The 21,878-nt window shown below is 45.8% G+C and overlaps 3 protein-coding genes across 4 annotated transcripts; 1 reads left to right on the forward strand and 2 right to left on the reverse strand.

Annotated features, from left to right (window-relative positions):
• Positions 1 to 607: 607 nt before the first annotated feature.
• LOC105562523 (DNA damage-binding protein 1) lies at positions 608 to 5,437 on the forward strand. The gene is made up of 5 exons (XM_012013430.1): positions 608 to 892; positions 971 to 1,119; positions 1,423 to 4,148; positions 4,424 to 4,820; positions 4,908 to 5,437. Exons 1-5 carry the CDS (start codon positions 823 to 825, stop codon positions 4,989 to 4,991), a joined length of 3,426 nt encoding a protein of 1,141 aa, XP_011868820.1. The 5' UTR covers positions 608 to 822; the 3' UTR covers positions 4,992 to 5,437.
• Positions 5,433 to 6,730, reverse strand: LOC105562521 (ADP-ribosylation factor-like protein 16). The gene is made up of 2 exons (XM_012013429.1): positions 5,858 to 6,730; positions 5,433 to 5,765 (listed from the first exon to the last, which is right to left on the reverse strand). The coding sequence occupies exons 1-2, from the start codon at positions 6,062 to 6,064 to the stop codon at positions 5,445 to 5,447; spliced, it is 528 nt and encodes a 175-aa protein (XP_011868819.1). The 5' UTR covers positions 6,065 to 6,730; the 3' UTR covers positions 5,433 to 5,444.
• A 238-nt stretch (positions 6,731 to 6,968) lies between these two features.
• Positions 6,969 to 21,862, reverse strand: LOC105562524. Of its 2 annotated transcripts, XM_012013432.1 has the most exons (9): positions 20,955 to 21,862; positions 10,158 to 20,887; positions 9,619 to 10,046; positions 9,343 to 9,549; positions 9,157 to 9,276; positions 8,747 to 9,007; positions 8,550 to 8,666; positions 8,391 to 8,462; positions 6,969 to 8,116 (listed from the first exon to the last, which is right to left on the reverse strand). In XM_012013432.1, the coding sequence occupies exons 2-9, from the start codon at positions 20,593 to 20,595 to the stop codon at positions 8,045 to 8,047; spliced, it is 11,715 nt and encodes a 3,904-aa protein (XP_011868822.1). In that variant the 5' UTR covers positions 20,596 to 20,887; positions 20,955 to 21,862; the 3' UTR covers positions 6,969 to 8,044. The 2 variants fall into 2 exon arrangements, with proteins under 2 accessions (XP_011868822.1, XP_011868821.1); XM_012013431.1 differs by having other exon boundaries at positions 9,619 to 20,887.
• Between the last annotated feature and the right edge of the window lie 16 nt (positions 21,863 to 21,878).

Below are 21,878 nucleotides of genomic sequence, written 5' to 3' on the forward strand. Positions count from 1 at the left end.
TTATACTGTGCTAACCACGTACAAAAATCCTGTGATTGGTCATAACTAGAACATGTCAGATGCGCAGTACGGATCGGCGCGAACGTGAAACAAAAGAGCGAGTGCCACTACTGGTTAAAGCCTCGTCTACAATCTACATAGAAGTCGCAGAGTCATAGTCGTAAGAATAATCGACTGCGATTGGTCAATTTCATCAGACACATAAGAATTGACCAATCGCAGTCGATTATTCTTACGACTACGACCATTGTAGACAGAACCGAGAATCAATGGCTGCGTTCGGCAGGAAAAGCTGCTTTGCAACTGTTGTAAAATTCGTGAATCTGATTGGTGTGTTCTCTCAATCTTGTGTGAATTTAAGAGCATATGCCAATCAGATTCATGAATTTTACAACAGTTGCAAAGCAGCTTTTTCTGTCGAACGTAGCCATAGGCCGCGTTCAGCAACAACTGTTGAGTGAGCGCTCAATATGATTGGTTCATACTTTTAGATCCAGCCAGTCATATTAAGAAATCATTGAGCGCTCACTCAACAGTTGTGTCTGCTGAACGCGACCAATGATTTCTTAACATGATTGGCTGGATCTGAAAGTATTAACCAATCATACTGAGCGCTCACTCAACAGTTGTGTCTGCTGAACGCGGCCATTGTAGCGGAGGCTTTATACTGTGCCGTGCGTTGTAAAGAGGCCTAATGGTGTCTGAAGTGTGACCAACTTCATGGCGCGACAAATTGAAAAGCACGGGTAGCGGAGAGCTCCGGCTGAGGCCTGAGATCCGTGGTTGTTGAAGAGTGTTTATCAGCTGCCAGGAAATTATATTATGAAAGCAATGTCCCATCATTACGTGGTGACGGCACACAAACCAACGGCTGTCACTGCCTGCGTGACCGGTGAGTGATTATAATTCGTGATATCGCGCGGCGGGGCTGCGTCGCTCTATAATCGCCTTGTTGTTGCGCTTTCCCAAGGTAATTTCACCTCGCCTACGGACTTGAATCTGATACTGGCCAAGAATGTACGCTTAGAGATATACCTCGTGACGCCGGAGGGCCTGCGGCCCCTGAAGGAGGTCGGGATCTACGGCAAGATAGCCGTCATCAAATTCTTCAGACCGCCGGTAAGGTTACCTCCATGTTGGGATCTGTTTCTCTGCAGAACCGTGTTTACACTCGTCATGGCAGTCGGTGACTGGCAGTCGCGTTTACGTTTTGTCGATAAGTCGTCAAAAAGTCGCTGTTTTCTGTTCCTGCGCTGGTGGACTAGTGCAGTAAGCTGGAATGAGAAAAATATGCTTGTCTCACCCCAATTTATTGCACTAGTTGACTGGTGTAGGAACAGAAAACAAGCCTATTATGTCGAATATTGATTTAACTGAGATTAAGTTGCGCAGTAATACTTGTGAAATTTTTACTGTCAACAGCATGAGAAGAAGGACCTTCTGTTTCTATTAACGACGCGCTACAATGCCATGATCCTGGAATGCATCGGCGAGGGAGAGGATATAGAAATTATAACGAAAGCTCATGGGAACGTGGCGGATCGTATCGGAAAGGCTTCCGAGACTGGGATTAAAGCTGTCATTGATCCAAAGGCGCGGGTGATTGGTCTCAGATTGTACGATGGCCTCTTCAAAATTATACCCCTGGACAAGGATAATCCAGAGTTGAAGGCGTCTTCGATCCGTATGGACGAACAGCAAGTGCAGGATGTCAATTTTCTCCACGGGTGTGCTAATCCTACCTTAATTCTCATTCATCAGGACATCAATGGTAGACACGTGAAAACGCACGAGATTAACCTGAGAGACAAAGAATTCGCCAAGATACCGTGGAGGCAGGATAACGTGGAGCGAGAGGCTATGATGGTCATCCCTGTACCTTCCCCCATTTGCGGCGCGATCATAATAGGACAGGAGAGCATTCTGTATCACGACGGTACCACTTACGTCGCGGTTGTGCCGCCGATTATTAAGCAGAGCACCATTACTTGCTACGCCAAGGTGGACAATCAGGGACTGAGGTATCTATTGGGGGATATGGCCGGCCACTTGTTCATGTTGTTTTTGGAGCAAGAGAAGAAGCCCGATGGAACGCAGGTGGTGAAGGACCTGAAGGTCGAGTTGTTAGGCGAGATCAGTATACCGGAATGCATAACTTATTTGGACAACGGCGTGATATACGTCGGTAGTCGCCTGGGTGACTCCCAATTGATCAAATTGATCACAAAGGCGGACGAGAACGGGTCCTATTGCGTACCTATGGAGACATTCACCAATCTCGCGCCTATCGTCGACATGGCTGTGGTAGACTTGGAGAGGCAGGGCCAGGGGCAGATGGTTACGTGCTCGGGTGCCTTCAAGGAAGGTTCTCTCAGGATCATCAGAAACGGCATAGGCATACAGGAGCACGCCAGTATCGATCTACCGGGAATCAAAGGCATGTGGGCGCTGAAAGTCGGTGGTTCGCAGTTCGACAACACCTTGGTGCTGTCGTTTGTCGGGCAGACTAGGATCTTGACTTTAAATGGCGAGGAGGTCGAGGAGACGGATATTCCAGGTTTCGTTGCGGATGAGCAAACGTTCCACACGGGCAACGTCACTGACGATTTGTTCATTCAAATAACGCCGAACTCTGTCAGATTGATCTCATACGAAAGCAAAATGGTCGTTTCCGAGTGGGAGCCGCAGAATAAAAGGACCATCAGTGTGGTGGCCTGCAACGGCACGCAGGTCCTTTGCGCGACGGGCAATGATCTGTTCTACATAGAGATCTCATGCAATCAGATTGTGTCCAAGGGATTCGTTACCCTGCAGTACGAAGTGGCGTGCCTGGACATCTCGCCCCTGGACGGCGTGAACGAGGCGAAGATCGCTGCTGTCGGACTCTGGACGGACATATCCGTTCGTATCTTAACTCTGCCCAATCTGGAGGAGATCAACAAAGAGCTTCTCGGGGGCGAGATTATACCCAGGTCCATCTTAATGACCTGCTTCGAGGGTAACACATATTTACTTTGCGCGCTAGGCGACGGCAGCATGTACTATTTTATTCTACAACGACAAAGCGGTATGCTCTCGGATAAGAAGAAGGTCACCTTGGGTACACAACCCACTGTCCTCAGGACCTTCCGCTCGCTCTCGACGACGAACGTATTCGCGTGCTCGGACAGGCCCACCGTTATTTATTCCTCAAATCACAAGCTTGTCTTCAGCAATGTCAATCTGAAGGAGGTGAATCACATGTGCTCCCTGAACGCGGAGTCTTACCCCGACAGTCTGGCACTGGCGACCGACAGCACCGTTACCATCGGTACGATCGACGAGATCCAAAAGCTGCATATAAGGACGGTGCCGCTCGGCGAGTCCCCGAGGAGGATCGCCTATCAGGAGAGCTCGCAGACCTTCGGTGTCATCACGATGCGCGTCGATGTGCAGGAGAGCAGCGGGGTGAGCATCGTCAGGCATTCCGCGTCCACCCAGGCGGCGTCCAACTCCACCAGTAGCCACGTCGCCTCGCATAACAAGCCCAGCGGCCACACGGCCAGCGAGATCGGCCAGGAGATCGAGGTTCACAATCTTCTCATCATCGATCAGCACACCTTCGAGGTTCTGCACGCGCATACGCTCATGTCCACCGAGTACGCGTTGTCGTTGATCTCGACAAGACTGGGCGAGGATCCGACCTCTTACTTCGTGGTCGGGACCGCGTTTATCAATCCCGACGAGACTGAGCCCAAGATGGGCAGGATACTGCTGTATCACTGGAGCGAGGGCAAGTTCACGCAGGTCGCGGAAAAGGAGATCAAGGGTTCGTGTTATTCCTTGGTCGAGTTTAACGGGAAGCTGCTGGCGAGCATCAACAGCACTGTACGCTTGTTCGAATGGACGGCGGAAAAGGAGCTCAGATTGGAGTGCAGCCACTTTAACAACATTATAGCGCTCTATTTGAAAACCAAAGGCGACTTCGTTCTCGTGGGTGATCTGATGAGATCGCTCACGTTGCTACAATATAAGACTATGGAAGGCAGCTTTGAGGAAATAGCCAGGGACTACAATCCCAATTGGATGACTGCCATCGAGATACTGGACGACGATACTTTTCTGGGCGCCGAAAATTGCTTCAATCTCTTCGTATGTCAAAAGGACAGGTGTGTTTATCACTGCAGATACATTTGTACTTATGTTACTGAAGGAGTTTCTCGAAAGTTACCAATCGTATCGCCCCTTCGTATTCACAACTTTTAATTTTCCGAACAACATTTTGCAACCTCTTGTAAACCGAGGCGTGTACGGGATGAGAGGCTCGAACTCGAAACCTGTTGATTACGAATCGATCGCTTTTACACGGAGCCATTCGTCATCCATATATTCGTATGTTTTTAAATAAGGCAATTTTAATTATCGACGGTCGTCCCCTTTTCAGCGCCGCGACGTCCGAAGATGAGAGGCAACAAATGCAGGAGGTAGGCCAATTTCATTTGGGTGACATGGTCAACGTGTTCCGGCACGGCTCGTTGGTGATGCAGAATTTGGGAGAATCGAGTACGCCGACTCTGGGCTGCGTACTATTCGGCACTGTAAGCGGCGCGATCGGTCTGGTGACGCAAATACCATTCGCGTTTTACGAATTCCTGCGCAACATGGAGGACAGGCTAAACAACGTGATAAAGAGCGTGGGCAAAATAGAGCACAATTTTTGGAGAAGTTTTAATACAGAGTTGAAGATCGAGCAGTGCGAGGGATTCATAGACGGTGATCTGATAGAAAGTTTCCTCGATCTGAATCACGAAAAGATGGCAGAAGTTGCGGTGTCTCTTATGGTAATTCACTCGCGTGTCCTCTTAATTGTATAATATATTGTGTATTGATCTTTCTCAGGTCTCTTGATGCACTGTATCTTTTCGCAGATCGATGATGGTAGCGGCATGAAGAAGGAAGCGACGGTAGACGATCTTGTAAAAATAGTGGAGGATCTTACGAGGATACACTAAATGTTATATAAGTAAACAATATTTTAAATTCATGGAATGTATCTGTAAGAATATTAGACGATATATAGAAAAGAGTTAAGCAGTGATTCGAGAGGGAGCGCGAATGTTTATACGATTACTTTTGTTATCGCTGATATACACGAAAGAAACAACGTAAATTGTCTCTCACCTTCAGCTCCTATCTGTAATGAATTTTCTCTTTGTGTTTTTTTTAAAGCATTTCTAGAAGATTGTGTGAAAATTCACTTCAACGCTCGTCTGTTGCAGTATTTTTTTTTAAGAATCGACCGCATAACGTAGAAATAATACGCAACATTCGTTAATGAATTTATTTTCAAGGGCTGCTCGAGGATTTGTAGAGTAATATCTTTGTATCTTTGTAAGATCGAGTGTAAATAAAAAGAATGGTGCATTTTGAGGTAACATTCTTTGTCGTGCGACCGTAATCTCCGTCTATTTATTAGCCCTGAGTGTGGCCTGCAGCGTCTCTGGGTCAAACAGCCAGCTGCGTAAACTGTCTACTCCCTGGCCTGTCATGCCACTGGTTTCCAGCACTGTGATTCTCTGCGTTACTTCCTTTTGTAAACGCGCATATTGCAGCATCAGCAAAGCCTCGTTTCTCATCTGACGATACGAAACGTCCATCTTGTTCAAGATGAGCGCAACTTTCACGTGCCGCAATCTCGGCTCCACGAGGAAAGAATAGAGCAGCACGCCAGCAGCACTTATTTGGCAAAGATTACTGGTATCCACCACGTAGATTATTTTATGAATCTAACAGTAATGATAGGAAGAAGTGCGATACATGCTTTTAACTGTATTGTGTATTGTTTATTGAGATGCGATTTTATCGTTTTACACAGTACCTTATCAAAATAATGCTTCCATATCGGTGCCATATTTCCGCCTATTTCTTTAATCACCATATCGAATTCGCCAGTATCATTTTTTACAGTATATATATTTACTCCATTGGTAGGCACAGTATGAGTTGCATCGTCGATTTCGTCTCCTTGGAGACTTTTCATTAGAAGAGTTTTGCCCGATTTGAATGGTCCAAGGCAGAGACACATCTCTACTCAAAATTCCATTAACTGTTGTAGATTCTATGCTAAAACTGAATTGCGTCTGTCTATATATCAAATTAATAGACGCCTGCCGTTCTCCGAGGCTTATAGAGGATAACAGACTAATATTGATTTAACAAATTCGCCGCCAGAATGATGTATCTCTGTGAATGATCGAAAAACGCGCAATTAAGGCATATAGTTATAAAACTCGTTAACTTGAACAATAAAAAGATATTTTAATCGCAATGTTCTGTTCAAACTTTTAAATGGCACTAGTAAAAAATCAAACACGTATCATAAAACTTGGAATAATCTATCTATATATTAATTATATCAATTTTAAACTTCAGTTACTCCTTTCCCATTTTATGATTGTAATCAATATTGCAACCAAACTTAATTGAAAATACGATACTATCGTAGCCCATGACTTGACAAAAATAACGCAATATGTGTATGTACGTGTGAGTGAATGAGTGTGGATGTGTAAATTCATTATAAATTAATATACACTCACAGTGCGGGTATATGTACCATATACACTTTTTCAAATATGAAAAATAAAGTACGTTTTAATGCTTTTATTGCAAGATTTTCGTTTAACAAAATAAAAAATTTACTTTTTCTAAGTACCCTAAAAAGAAAAAACGATGAAATTTCTTCATTTCGTTCTTCGAGAACTTTGCACAATAGAAAATTAAAGTGGTCAAATCACTATTTAAGAGTATTGGCAGTAAGTTCTTAACATTGTACATTCAGTGTTTGCAGACAAATAAACATGTACGATTTGTATAACTACATACAGTAATTGTTGCATACACATTTACATACACTCGTTATATATATGTAATAATAAATACACTAATTCTGTGTGTTTACAATAGTGAATTGTAAATGTATTAGCATCTATCATAAGTTTAGAATTTATTAAATGTAACATTCTCTTACTTGTCCCCTTTTTACATAATACAAACATAAAACTTACACGTAGTCTATTCTTTGATTAATTTTATATAGGTTTTCTGATTTTTACTTGGCTAGATTATAACTGGCTTGTTAGACATTTTGGTACAGTCCCTTATTTACATTTGCTAATGTCTATTACAATAAAATAGAAGTTGAAAGATGTTACAATATATTTCTTTCTCCATTGAAAACACATCACAAATATAGAATAAAGCATGAAATTGTCGTCAATATGAATAAGACCTTTTGAAGAATATATGGCTTTTTAAGAGCAGAGCATCTTCACTTAATACTAACAAGAAACAAGAACACTGTTTAACAAATGGTTTATATAAATCATTAAACACTGTGCAATGTTCTGCACGTTTCTCAACTATGTGTATATCAGTCACAATTTTTAAACATTTTCCTTTTAAAGTTGATACTGACATAAAATTTGCTTCTACGTGTACATATAGTAAATCACACCATTTTTCGAATAATTATAAAGTTATAAATAAACTGTTATAATCTATTCGTGTGTGCAAAGGATACATAAAATAATTTCCATTATTGCAAAATTCAGTCTAAGTTCTTTACAAATGTACACTTTACATATTACAGATATGTAATCTTTCATAATCAATAACGAACAATTTTGGCGCCAGTACTCTTTCTCACTATAAGTGATTCCGTCAAATACTGTAATTATAAATATACAATCATATACAGTATATGAAACAATCATATATACTTTATATGGTTGTAATAATTTCATTTAGCATCTTGTGCATATTTTTATCAAGTATGCATCATTAAATGTATGCTATAAATAAAAATGGAAAATGTAATGACGCTATTTATAGTGAAAAAGTTCTAAAATATATAGACATATGTTATTAAGTTATAACGCCAGTGTTGTAAATTTCTTGCTTTACACATATATTATTCGATCGCTGTGTGTAATTAAATGAACATTCTCAATTAGTTATTTCTGAAGTAGACAATTACTGAACGTGCTACAATTACTGACATTGTTTAAAGTAAGGCACGCACTTGAGTCGGCATTTGCCATGAATGTAAACGCTTGTCTTTACTGCCTGCAATAATCTGAAAAATAATAAAATGGAAAAGTTTGGACGGTATTTTAGCATCAATATATTATTTTATTTCATATTTTTAACAATAAAGTTAATAAAAATAAACACTAAATAAATAGTAAATTAAGAAAATATTTATTACTATTTTCATTATTTATTAATATTAATTATTAAATTATTAATACTTCATGAAAAAAATTTAATTCAAAGATAATACCAACATTTTAAGAAAGCCGTTAAGAAGAAATTGTCAAAAAATAGAAATTTGTAGATTGAATACGTACCTTATTATTTACAACTTCTACACTCAATAACATATTTCCTGGGCCTTGTATGCTACATACTAATTTGTGATTCTGTAAAGAGATTTAATTGAATACGAATGATGCAAATACGTTATAATGAACTGATTATGATTCAAGACACAAAGATACAATACTCACGTTTATATCAAAAACGTAAATATTGCCATCGTAGCAACCTGCAAAGAGTAGTTGCTTATGAAGCCGCATACACACAATACCGACACCAGCATCATATTGAATTACTTGTTCACCTGTCTGTAATGTTAAATAATACAATTATAGTGATAAAATTTAATTTTTATCTCAATGAATTTAGAAGAGCTATTGTCACTTGCCGTGAAATCGAAAACGTTTATGGATCTGCCGCTTGTACCACAATAGATCAAGTTATTATGACGCAATAAACTGTAAACTGTGATGTGATTTTTCTGGCCGCTGATCGTACGGAGAAACAAACCAGTCTGTGCGTCGCGTATAGTTATCGGTTGGTTTCGAGATGCTACAATAAGGATTCTCCGTGGGCCTTCATTCGTCGCTTTAAGCGCAAGTACAGACTTGTCCGAAAACGGGATACTGTTTCCTTTAATGGCACCAGCCTGCAAATGAATTTGTATCCGTATGCATAAATATTTACCGTATAAATATGTTATAGATAAAAGTCCATCTTCTTTTTCTCTCTTGATGTAAATGAGTATATCCATATTCCTGAATATATATTAATATAGCTTAAACAACAAAAACTTACCGTAATATGAAAACGCGAGACATGTCCAGATTTAGTTCCAATAAAGATTATCCCCCATGCTTGATCCATGCACTGAATTGCACTGTTTACTTGCGCCGGATTCTTCACTAATTCGCCAGTCTGTAAAGGGTTTTTTAAATTAAATTTTCTCTAAAATTGTTTAATATTTGTACCGCCACGTCTTACCGTTATATTGTAACAACGCAAGGTGCCATCTAAGGAGCCAGAATACATAAGCTCTTTGTTAACTCCTACGATATCCGACTTACAGACATATAGACATGTAACCGCGGATTTATGACCTTCGTAGATGTTCAATATTTCACTAGACATCTGACTATATCTGTATATCTTGTTGTCTTCACTTGCTGCTAGGAAAGAATTCTCAAAAACCTAAAAAAAAAAGTATAAATTATATTAAATTTGTTTTACACAGAATATAATCATCTATCAAATTGCTACCTTGATGTCTAAAATAGGGCCCTTGTGGATCGTGTACTCCAACTTTGTCGATTCCTCCTCGTCGATCTCCGCTACTTGTAAAACAGACTCTCGAGTGAGAGCTTTGTCGTTACTTTCCATGACTGGCTTCTCGTCTAAAATTTCAATTTCGAGGTTTTCCTTGTAGCAGGGCCTATCTGAGAGAAAGAAACTGTCACCAGAAGCTGTAGTAGGAGTTACTGTATTTTGATTGCTCGTGGTATGATGCACGCATGACGAGTCATCGATGACAATTATTCCAAGTCTGTCCAGAACATCGGAATTGACATACTTGAGGAGAACGGATTTACAGTCAACCACTTGCACTTTGCAGTTTTTCATCTGCCACTCCGTATGCTGTTTCCTCTTCTTCGCGATTGCCACGGTGCTGTTGTTTGAAAATGCGGATTCTGTAATCATGTCGAAGTGTTTAACTGGCTCCTTGGTCTTCGTTTTGGACTTAGCACCAACTTTTCGGCTAATAACATTTTGCACTTTCCGTGCGACGCGACTTTTCCTACCATTGCTTGTGACACTTTCATCGCGCATCGCCCACGTGGGGGATTTGCTTCTGCTGCGCGTTGCGACATTTCTCTCATGAAGAATAGTCGAGTCTCGTTCGCTGCTGTTCGAATTAGCATCGGCTTCCTTTATTCTAATGGACTTGATATTCTCATTGGACTTTCTGGTGCTCCTCCGAGTTGGCGTTGAACTGTCCTGCTTGCGACGAAGCTTCCTGCTCGTTTCCGCACCCTTTGCAGCTGCTTTGTTGAACGAGAAAGTAGTAAAAGTGCGTTCTAGACTGGACTTCGGTTCGACGGATGCTTCGTTGGATTCTTCCGACCCTTCATTCACTAGATCAACTGGAATGGAATTGCTGGTGCTTTGATCGTTATCCAGGATTCTCTCAAATGCGTGTGACTTGTTCTCGGGATTACTCTTCTCTTCTTCGGCGACTGCATTCTCCAGACTTTGACAATCTTGTTTCAAAGCAGTCGCATCATTCGAGAGCTGCTCGGGTTCAGCGTCCAATTCTTTCTGCTTCGTATCCGATTTTTCTACAGCAGAATATGATACGCTCAGGTCGCGCCCTGTGTCTGTCGTTGCTACCTTATCGCACCGGTTCGACGCAGCACTGTCGCCTGACTCCTCGTTCTCCGTGGCATCGGAGTATCCGGATTTCGCAACGTTCGATTGCGGCACAGACGGCGCATTACTTACGCTGTCGACCGTCTCTTCCTTCTCACTTGCGTTCACCGCGTGTTTCTCCTTCATTTCGCCTTTCTCATCCTTGTTACTCTCCTTCGCGAGGGTTTCGACGGCTTGCGAGGTGTCTCGCGAACTCTTGTCCCCCTCTTTCTCAGAGCTTGCCGAAAGTACATTCGTTGTAGAATCGACCAAGCCAGCGCCCGCGACGCCGGCCTCCGTGTCTTGCAATTTCTGCAACAGTCCCAAGCTGAAATCGTCTTTTATTAAAATTTTCGGCACGGATACTTTAATGTCGATGTTGCGCGACGCGATGTTGTTGGAATCTTTTAAACGCTCGCAGTCCGAGGAGTGGTTCTCCGTTAGGGTTTCCTCGGGGGTGATGCTACTGTCGGGTTCCACGTTACGGTCGTTGTAGAAAGGAACCTTATCCTGGCTGACGGCCTTGAAAACGTGATTCGACCCATCGGCGTCAGGTACGTCGTTCTGCTGCAACGCGACCTCCTCTACGTTCTCTTTCTCTCGACAGGGCCAGTCCGAGTTGGCATTCGCTTCGGCGTCGACGTAAAACTGATCCTTGTCGGGCTGCAGTACAGAAGAGGCGTTGTTGGACGTCGCTGGAACCTCGTCGGAGGCTCGCGCTTCCAACGGAGGCTCGTAAAGATCCTCCACCCTGTTCTCCGCCACGGCGTTTATCACTTTGTCCAAGTTCTTCATGTCCGGGTCGACGACGAGATCCGCGTCCTCCTTCTTCCGGCTAAGCGAGTCGAGCAGGTCCCGCTTTTGCTGCAGCTTCGTGATGTACAGCTTGGACAGAGGCAGCTCCTCCTCCTCCATCGTCAGTTTGTTGACCGTTCTCAGGAAGGCGTCCAGCTGCCGTTTCTTCTTCTTGCGCACGATCGCCTCCATCTTTCGCGACTTCACCAGCTGCTTCTTCAGCGTCTGTTCTAGTAAAACGAGACCCGTCCTGATCTCGTGCACCTCCGACGCGGTGTTCTGCGTGATAGAGTTCCACGTGCTGTCGTCAGAGTATATAGACGAGGGCTCCGGCGTGCTGTGCACCTGCCTGCACGACGTCCTCGCCGCTTCTTCGCTTGGCGGTAGAACGTTGTCTCGTTTATCAATATCGGGGTACTTCGTACGCTCGGTCTCGTCGTCAGCGAAGCCCTGCCACTCCGAACGGTCGTCCGCAATTTTGTCCGCTGTGCTCTTGTCCGAAGAGATCGTGCGCCCCGAATCGATCACATCACAAACAGCTTCCTCGTCGGGCTTCTCGGTGGTTTGCTCCTCTCGCGCTTCATCATCCACCACGGCGTTCGGTTCGGGTCTCTGAACGTTATCTTCAGACGCGTCCTCACTTGAACCATCCTTCGCTTCTTTACCCGCGGAAGTTGAGATCTGCTGCTCCGTCGTCTCGGCAAGATCTTTCTCTTCGTCGTCTTCTTCTTCTTCTTCCCGTCGGACTATCTGCTCCAATCGCGGTTTTTTCTTCCACTTAATCACGGGCATTTTCGTCTTCTGATACACTGGCGTACAACTCGTCTCTTCATTTTCCGAATTACGCGACGAGATTCTCTTTCTCTGTCTCGCCGACGGTCTCGACGGAAGCACGTGTTTGGCTCGTTTGGCGCAACTCGTCTCACTCGCCTCTTGCGCCATTAACGTGGACGGTATCTCAGGTACTTCTGGTTGAACAACAGACTCGTCCTCTCTCGCCCTCGATATCGCGCCACTGTTTGCCGCAGAATTTTCCGTCGACGGGACATTCTGCAGGATCTCGTGCAGCTTCAGCTTCTCCGTCGCCAGCTTGTGCATTTCGAGGTCGATTTCTAGCATCCTGGCCAGAATGGCTTCTTTCGTCGTGCTAACGAGCTTCCCGGACTGCCTCATCCTCTTGAGTCTCTTCACGAGACTGATTCTGCTCGAAGTTTCTTTGCCTCGGCACTTAATCTGCCGCTTGTCCTTTATCTTGCGCAAAATCGTACCGTTATGCTTCTTCTTACCTTCGCAAATGCTCTTCTTCACTTTCTCCGAATTTCCCTGTCTCCTTTGCTCCAACAGTCCGTCCAATTCCGTCATCTTCCTTAATTCCACAACCGGATTGCGTTGTAAACCGCCGTGGAGAAATTTTTCCATATCGCCGCGAGGTTTCACGGATACACTGTTGCCGTGGCCAACGTCCATATTGTTGTGAGCCGGCTCGTCGTACGTACTGCTCTGCGTCGACGATATCGTGTTTACGTTTATAAAATCTTGCGCCCTCGTGTTATTGCGAGTCTCCTGCGGACGCGTTTTTATGTTGTTTTGCCTGTTTACATGCCAAGCCGGTGCTTGGTAATTGAGATCTGTTTCGCCCTGCTTATCCAATACCTCAAGTGCCATTTCCTTCGTCGCCGTCGACACGTTGCTGGGATATTTCAGGAAGAGATTCGTCGCAGCCTCCTTCAGGGCGGCTTTAGTCGGGATATTCAGCGTCCTTGGCGTATCGCCCGACGAACGTTCCGCCGACGCCCCTCCCGCGAGCAGATCATTGTCCGTCGACGAAACGTGCTTCAGATCGAACTTGCACACTTCCGGCTTCGATAAATCCGCGCAGGGCGTAATCATCGTCGTTTCAGGAGTGACCGCGAGCGTGATGTCGTACCGCAGGCTCTGCTGGTGAACGGGGAAGTGCACGGATTCCTCGTCCTTGTTGTCGAACGCGGTGGTGCTCCGCAAACGATCGTCCAAGTAGAATATGTCGCTGTCCAGATGCTCGTCGGCATCGAAGCCCGGCAACTTGTCGCAGGCCGCCTTCTCCGCGGATATATTCGTCTCCAAGTACATGTGATTGTCGAGATGCTCCGCGCCCTGGCTCTCCGGCAGTCGCAGCGCGTCATCCGAGATCGTCGTTTCCAGAGCGTCGGATAAACTGGGATCGGTTGTGGTCTTGAGTTTGCTCGCCAGGTCTTTCGACCGAGCCTCACCTTGAATAACCTCCTCTTCGCTGATAAACATGGATTCCTTCATCACTAATCCGGCACACGATGCGTAGCCCCCTTTGCTCATTAGCTGTCCCTCCGTTTCGTTACCACCGCCGATATTGATATCGTTGTCCTCATCGTGTAACGTGGTCGCGGCTATCTCGCTCGGGGATCTTTTTACATCCTCTTCTCTGCTTTCATTCATCGCCAAGTCGCGGGGTTCATCACCCTTCTTGGTCGTCGTGCATTCCTTATCTGAAGCAAGTAAAGCGTTACCGAAAGCGATATTAAAATTCTCACTAGCATTAACATCCGCGTCGTTAGCGTAATTAGTACTGGATTCCAGAGCTTCGTAATCCTGCTGTCCCTCGATCGTCGTATCCTTGCAACTGGCAGCGCGCATCGCATAATTTACATTACAATCGTCTAGGAATATCGTGTTCTTCTTATTCGCGTCGACCTCCAATTTCATATTGAACAAGTTGGGCTGCTCAAAATCTATCATGGTTTCCTGAAGAAAACCTTTGAATGGACTGCCTACGCTGTCGGACGAGGTGGCACCTTGCTGCGAGTTTTCTTTCGAGGCTGACGACGATTCGGCGGTTTTCTTGGCTACAGATTCGTCCTCGTTCGCACTCGCGGATTTGAGTGCACCTACCGCATTTAATACTGTATTGTTATCCTTAATATCACTAGTTTTAATATTGCTATCTATTAACAGCTGATTCTCCTCCTTACTTGGTCCATCGAGGCCATCCAACTCGGAATTACTGCTTGTTTCGCGACTGATCGCGCTCTTCGATTTTTTAATTTTACTCTGGCCAACATAACTCGACGAAAATCCCGTAGATTTTGCCGCGTTGATTGGTTGAACCTTAGACGCGGAGGAACTCTTCTTTTTTATCTTTTCAATGTCACTCGTGACTTTATTTTCGGGGACTTCCGCAGCAACTTTAGAGGTAGATACATTGAGTTCAGGAACGACACTGCAAGTTTCTCTTGCGATTTGACCCTTTTTATCCGCAATCTCGACACCTGCGACGTTCTTGGCACGTTTCACGTTACGAGTTACTTTACTTCGCATCGTCTTAGAAGAATGCTCGTGCGCATCCGCGCCTTCGATATTACTTACAGTTTTCTTAGCGTTTTCGCGTTCGATATCGCAATTTGAAGAGCGTTTCGCTTTAACGGTATCGTGCGATAATTCATTACCATCGTTATCGGCGTTTTCTGAGGAAATTGTTGACAATTCCGTTTTCGTGTTGCTATTATCTATCTTAGTTTCGCGAGAATCTACTAATCGTTTATTTTCCATTTTACTTGTATTAGAGTTATTATCGATCTTCTTTTCTTGAACTGCCTCCTCCAGGGGAATATATACGTTTGTCGAAACAAAACTAACGGACTTTGACGTTACCGCGGATTTCTTTTTCGCCTTTTGTTCCCCCGCCGTTTCCTTCTTCAGCTTCAATTCTTTGCCGCCTTCCGACCGAATATTCTTAAATCGTTTGGTTTCGTCGGACGAAACTTTACTCTGTGAGTTTTTATCCGTTCTCTTTTTAACTTCTGAGCATTTCTTGAATTTTGGAACCGCAATTTTCGGCGTTACCACAACGTTGGACAGTATTTTGATATTGTTAGCAGCCGGCGGTACTTTATCTTTTGTTTTGTCCTCGTTAATTTGTTTAACGACGCTGTCGCTATCGATGGTAGGATTTGAATTCTTTCCCTCAGGACATCTCGGTGCTGGTTCTGCATTCGTAGATCCCTTTGTCACCTGCGCTTCCTTCTGCCGAACATTTTTTCTTGACGTTGTCTGCGAAATGTCGACTTTATTATTTATCGAAGCGATCGCCACTCTCGCCGAAAGCAATCGCGGATCTTGAATGGAGCCGCTGTACGTGGGTTTCTTCACTGCAATTTCTGGCCCGGTGACCTTCGATGTAGACGGCTTTATCGGCGTCGATATCGCGGGATTCTCCACGGGCTTCTTCATTTCTAATTTCTCGTTCATACGACGTTGTATAGTGCGCTCGTAGTACGTCTTTATGTCGATCTTTTTGCTGGCCCCCTGCTTCTGAATCACAGTACTCGGAGGTGAGATATCCGATGCCGACGACGCTGACGTAGAGACCGTAGATACATTATCTTGACGTAGCACTCGTGATACGTTATTATCAGTAGCTACGATTTCATTATCGTCTTGCACTTTGGGGGACGATTCGGTAAAAGTCCGCGCTGTTGTGACCTGCTGCTGCGGCGATGCATCTTTGTCAGCTTTTCCGCACGATACAGCATTACCGTTTTGACTCGTACAATTGTCGATTGTCGATAGAACAGATGAATCCTGATCACAGCCGTTGTCAGCTGTTTCACAGGATCTACTCAAATCCTCCGCACTTTTCGAGAGATTCGCCGGATTAAACGTATTCCAATCTTCCGGTACACAAGTGAACACATTCAGGGAAACCTTGTTGTCGTTCATATCGGATGTCTCTGGCATCTGCTTCAGCTGCGCCTTGGTCTTCGGGTGCGTCGGGGAAGCCGTCGGCAATCTATCCTCAGTGTGCAATTGCGTGGCATTGGCAGTCGCCGGCGGAATTTCAAAGGGGGATTCCGGTATATTTTGCGGCGCGGAGAGTAAATACGCCGCCCTGTTTTCCACGACGAGACTCGTAGCATTCGCAAATTCAGCGTCGACATTCTCTTCTTGGCCGATGTCTACTTCCTCCTTAATAATCACTTCTTGCGTGATCTGATTCTCCACGACTTCCTTCTTAATCTCACTTTCTGTCAGCAATCTGTCGGTTGCTTCGTCATTATCGTCCTTCTCCGAGGAGGAATTAGAGGAGCTCGTTTCCTTGTCTTGCTTCCTCTTCTTCTTATGGCGCGCCTTTCTCTGCTTTCGGTTCTTGGAGTGCTTTCGCAATTTTCGCGATCTCCGATCTCGCTCGATCTCAGCGTTCACCTCGTCCCTTATCGCTTCGTTCAACGACACTTGCTTGGCTACCTTCTCGTTCTCTTTTATCACTCTCAATAGTTTCGTGACGTTTGCGTTATCGCTACTGTTGGTGCTGCTGCTGTTGCTGCTACTACTGCTAGTACTACTGCTGCTGCTATTGCTGTCATGACTGGCGTTATATTCTAAATATCCCGTACTGTGTCTTCTATCGTCGCTGTGTCGCCTAGATTTCTTATGCTTATCTTTTTCCAAAGATCTGTGCCTCGTGTTTGGTGGATGCTTTGATGATTCCGACGAATAACGGCGCCGCAAATACAATTTTCTCCCGCGTCCTCTCCTCGGTAGCGGTTCGTTATTATCGGCGGCAATATTGTCCGCGCTGAAAGGTGTCGAGCTTGGCTGCGTCCCGTACCTCTCCTCCCATTCCTCTTTGGTAAGATTTCTGTACGCGTGTGGGTCCTCCCGCTCCTTCCTCTTCCACCTGTCGCACTTCTCGTCCCAGCGCGGACTACTTTCCAGATTGTGCATTTCGTCTTCCAACAGCGCCTCCTCCATACTCCTCGAAATCGCGTCGACGTAGCTCATATCGCAACGCTTACGTTCCTTTGCTGCGGCGGGAATTTGATTTTTCTTCGTCACTTTTGAAAATATATCGTCTAAATCGTGTTGCAGAGTCAATAAGTTACTACTAATACTAGAATCATTAGCTACGATAGAGTTACAAATATCATTAGCTATAACAGTGTTACAGATTTCACTAGCTACGATGGTGTTACAGGTATCATCTTTCGTATTAAGATTATTATTCTTTATGATATCGTGAGCTTCCACGCTCTTGTTATATGGCGTTTTTGTTGTACGGCCTTTATTTTTTACATTTTTCCGTCTAACATTGTTCGACCTTGCTGTTTTATTTGCGCACTCTGTGACATTATCGATTACGGGACTGAACGCATAATTTGTACTTTCCGACTGGCCACATTGGCTGCTCGAAGCTGCTGCGGGCTCGGCGTGATTGTCCGGTTGCACGTCCAATTGCAGTACTTCGTTCAAATGATGGATAAACTCTGTAGGTAGATCCGTAATGGACACGACAGCGTCGGTGTCCAACATCGCGTTCAATTGCTTCATAAATTCCTGCTGATCATACGATTTCATCTTTTCGTCCTGTACATGCCTCATCTTTAAGGACAACGTAGGCTTCTTTTCTTTGACTAGACGTTTCATTATGATATCAAACTTCCGAAGACTAGTATCATTCACCATGTTGTAGATGTCGTTTTTACTCATCTTTAAAAATCGGCTGATGATCTTGTTCTTCCACAAAGCCTCCGTAGTGGAATTCTCACTTGTTTCTACCGGACTCCTCAGTTCTTTTTGCACGGCGACTCTCGAAGGTGAAACGTTTGAACATTTTTCCATATTAACATCCTTTTGTGGTGTTCTATGAGGCAATGTAGCATTCTTGCTTGTAATTAATTCGAATAATGTTGTACATTCAGAGTTATTCTCGTTTCTCTTCAGACTCTTCTTCTCTTCTTTATTGCGCCTCAATGTATTCTCCAAATTCTTCCTGGTTACCGAAGGTGTTGCACGTGTCTTTTCCGACTCGACCGACTGCGTCATCCCGTTTTTCTTCTCGCTAATTTCTTGCCGCACTTTCTTAGTGCTCACTACTTTCGTCTTATTGTTCAAGTTAAATACTACTTTAGGACGATCTTGTTCCTTAATTAACAAGGCATCCTTAGACCTCACATTTGCATCCTGTAATATTTCTTCCGGCGACAGGTAGTCCGCTGTACTCCGTTCCTCAGGTACCATTTCTTTCTTGCTACGCGTGACAGTTTCTCTCATCCTTTTTACCTTATTAATCTTGGCTCTTGGCCTCTCTGGAGGCAGGGATATAAACTCTACGTCGCTAACACGATTAATTAAGATATTGTTTACGGAAAGAGACTTGGGACTCGATCTAGATTCTTCGTCTGCTCTTCCTGTTACACTTCCCGTCATTTCTATCGCAAATTTCATAGCTTCCTGCATGTCGTCCAAACCGTCGTCTTTGTTCACGCTATAAGATAAATCAGAGGATGGCGGGAGCTCTGGTAGGACATGCGGAGGTACAAAAGTATTATGAGGTGTCGCATGCATTTGAGGCAATATCGACGGAACATGCGTACTCATGCCAGAATGACTACTCGACGGCATAGGAAATATCGGAGGGAAATTTACGGAATCAACGTGGGGCGGCAGAAAGACGTTACTTTGACCGGGCATTTCTAACGGTGGCTGAAGGATAAATCCACCGTGTGTATTTAAGCCCGCGTGAACTTCTACGCTACTATAGACGGCAGGCATCGGGTTTTGAGCGTTGCTCCATGCAGGATTTACGTCTTCTTGGGATCCGAGTAAACATTTTATATTCGGCGGCGGTGCCGTAGGATCAAATAACGGCGGTAACTCAGGTGGTATTGAGTACGGAGGCAAAATACGCGACTGCTCTTGCTTCAGTAATATCGGCGGCGGGGTACTGGGGTCAAAGTCAACGGGTAACTCCTGCTCGGTATGCGGAGACAGTCTCGGCGGGCCACCGTGAAAGGAACTCTCCATCACTCTTGGCAACTGATTATCTAACGTAACATTGTTCATTGGCACATCAGCTGACGCTAGTTGTGTCAACGTACTACCACTATTGTTAGGACTTTCCGCGTCAAGGATTAAGACACTTTCCTGAACCTCTAAGTTTGCGACGGGCCCCTCCTCGTTTTGCGATCTCTCCTCGTCTTCCTTCTGCAAAATCTCCTGGCCCGCCGAGTCGATTGGAAACGACGCGGCCTGTAAATTCAACGTTTCGGACTCTTCCTGCATGCTCGCAGCGTTCGCGGGATACACGCCGATTTCTCGCGGCGCATCATGCTGCTGGTCATCCTGATCCTGCGATACGCCGGCCAGAGGTATATCGCGTTGAAACTCACGATCCGATTCTAATAAATCGATATTGTTGTCCACGTCCAATTGTCCCAGATTATGCGAGTTGTCGACTGGCTCGTGGAACACCCAGCTGTCAGTTTCCGCACACTCGCTGTCATTCGGCACGTCTTCCAGATTCGTCATTTGGTCGCTAGGTATCGCAAGACGAGATCCGTTTTCATTTTCATCCAACGTTACATTGCTATCTGCGTTACTCGTAAAATTACATATATCCGTAGGATACTGCGCGTCATCGAGCTTCGTGTAATCGGGATTAATTTTTCCAATGTCCTTTAGATCATTGTACGTCAGATTGAGCTCAGACGATTTGTACCCGACCACGGGGACACGTGGATTTTCTATACAATCATCTTCGGCGGGGCAAGACGGCGGCGCGTCTTCGTTCCAAATGTCCGTTATCTCGTCGCTGCTGAAAGACGAGAGCTTCTGCTTCAATCGATCCGCCGTTTCGGCTATCTTCCGCTGGCGCTCCTCCTCGGAGCCGAGCAGAGGTGGCATCGCCTCATCCTGATCGGTCTCCATTTGCAGGCAATCCGACGCGAACTCCTCGTGGTCCTGAGGCACGGGCAGTCTGTTGGGGGTGGGAAAGCGAATGTCGTAGTTGCCGAATCTTCTTCTCCTGCCGTCCGCCCGGAACTGCGGACTGCCCCGCAACGGATGGGGCTGAAAGAACACGTTGTTCGGCTGCCAGGGCATGCCAAACCGCACGGGATGCCCCGGCCTGGGTGGACCCACATGCCGGAAGGGCGGCCGCGGGAAGTGGGGCCTACCGAAGCGACGCGCGGCACGTGTCCCCGGCGGCCCGAAGCCCCTTCCGCGGTTGAAGTTACTGTAACTCATCCCACTCTTTCTTTTTTAATCCTAGTAGTATCGTCTCAACAACAACAACTTGCACAAATACAGGCTAGCGCTGTGAAATCTTTGGTAACTTAACATGCCGCGGCACCGCGCATCTCCTTATTAGGAACTTGCACACTTATTGCAACGGAACCGCGCTAGGCGACTCGTCCCTCCCGGGCTCAGGATTTGCTCCGTGTCGGCCCAGCTGGCGCGTACTCCGAACGATCGACATCCCACCTAACCTAACCTCCCATGACCGACTGACGTTCACCGGCGTGGCTGCCTGCGTCGCCTGCAAAGGAACGTGCGCGATTAGACCAGGGGGGAAATTAACGGGGAGAGCGTTCGCTGAAGCTTACCGAGTGTCAGCGTGCACGCGTGACGATCATCAGGTCCGCGGGACTCCACGCGTCCGCGTCAAACGATCAGATGTTTCGCGCTCTTCACGTCTTCTTCTCTCTTCTCTCACTCTCTCTCTCTCTCTCTCGTTTCCTCGCCGCGAGCTCCCCGGCGATGGTGTTATTTCCGTCGCGGCGGATCCCGCGCGACTCCGGCGGACGGGTGTCTCTCCCTCGGCGGTTCCCGCGCGACTCGGCGGACGGTCTCTCCCTCGGCGACTCCCGGCTATACCGGACGATCGTGCCTAGCTGCCCTCCGCCGTTGCTCTCGCGCGAAACACTCCCCTGCGAGATGCGTCACCCTGGTTCACGGCTCCGACGAGACGTCGTGCGTGATCGTACGTACTGCGCGTACACATGCGCGCCGATATTGCGGTTGACTCGCCGATAGGTTCGCCGCGCAATTTATTACGCATTCATGTGCAGGGGCGGAGGGGCAGGGAAGAGAAGGAGAAGACGGAGAGAGGGAGAAAGAGAGAGAGAGAGCGAGAGGGAGAAAAGAAGTTACCTTAATTTAATGCACGATTATGTAAATCGGCCGGGGACGGCGACGCGGCGGTCTTCGACGCTACCTGATCAGAGCGAGCCTCGTATCTGGGGTAATCTGGACTCGCGCCGTTTTCAGCGCGTTGACGGCTTATCTATGGAAAACAAAAAGCGAAGATAGGCACACTCTCGTGTTTCGTAGTCAGGTTTGCGCGCCGTCCTTCTGCTTTTGCCGTGTCCGTCGGGCAGAGCGCCTTATGAATGTGTGCATACTCAATCAATTTCCTTCATTTCAAGTCAGCTGTTTTTCCTCGAATTAGCATTCTGCATTTCTGCCCCCCTCCGCCCCCATTCTCGATAATCGCCGTTCGATCTGACCAATGCACCGCTCACCTGCGA

This window comes from Vollenhovia emeryi, unplaced genomic scaffold (assembly GCF_000949405.1).
Source record: "Vollenhovia emeryi isolate VEMERY1.0 unplaced genomic scaffold, V.emery_V1.0 DF939186.1, whole genome shotgun sequence".
NCBI classification, from domain to species: domain Eukaryota; kingdom Metazoa; phylum Arthropoda; class Insecta; order Hymenoptera; family Formicidae; genus Vollenhovia; species Vollenhovia emeryi.

Bases quoted from the DNA above. Each gene is read 5' to 3' on its own strand.
- LOC105562521 (XM_012013429.1), bottom strand. From the start codon at position 6,064: ATGTGTCTCTGCCTTGGACCATTCAAATCGGGCAAAACTCTTCTAATG. The intron at 5,766-5,857 runs GTACTGTGTAAA...CATTACTGTTAG, and splicing joins GGAAGCATTATTTTGATAAG to ATTCATAAAATAATCTACGT.
- LOC105562523 (XM_012013430.1), top strand. From the start codon at position 823: ATGAAAGCAATGTCCCATCATTACGTGGTGACGGCACACAAACCAACG. The intron at 1,120-1,422 runs GTAAGGTTACCT...TACTGTCAACAG, and splicing joins TCAAATTCTTCAGACCGCCG to CATGAGAAGAAGGACCTTCT. The intron at 4,821-4,907 runs GTAATTCACTCG...ATCTTTTCGCAG, and splicing joins AAGTTGCGGTGTCTCTTATG to ATCGATGATGGTAGCGGCAT.
- LOC105562524 (XM_012013431.1), bottom strand. From the start codon at position 20,595: ATGAGTTACAGTAACTTCAACCGCGGAAGGGGCTTCGGGCCGCCGGGG. The intron at 9,008-9,156 runs GTAAGTTTTTGT...ATTCATTTGCAG, and splicing joins TCTCGCGTTTTCATATTACG to GCTGGTGCCATTAAAGGAAA. The intron at 8,667-8,746 runs GCAAGTGACAAT...TTAACATTACAG, and splicing joins TAAACGTTTTCGATTTCACG to ACAGGTGAACAAGTAATTCA.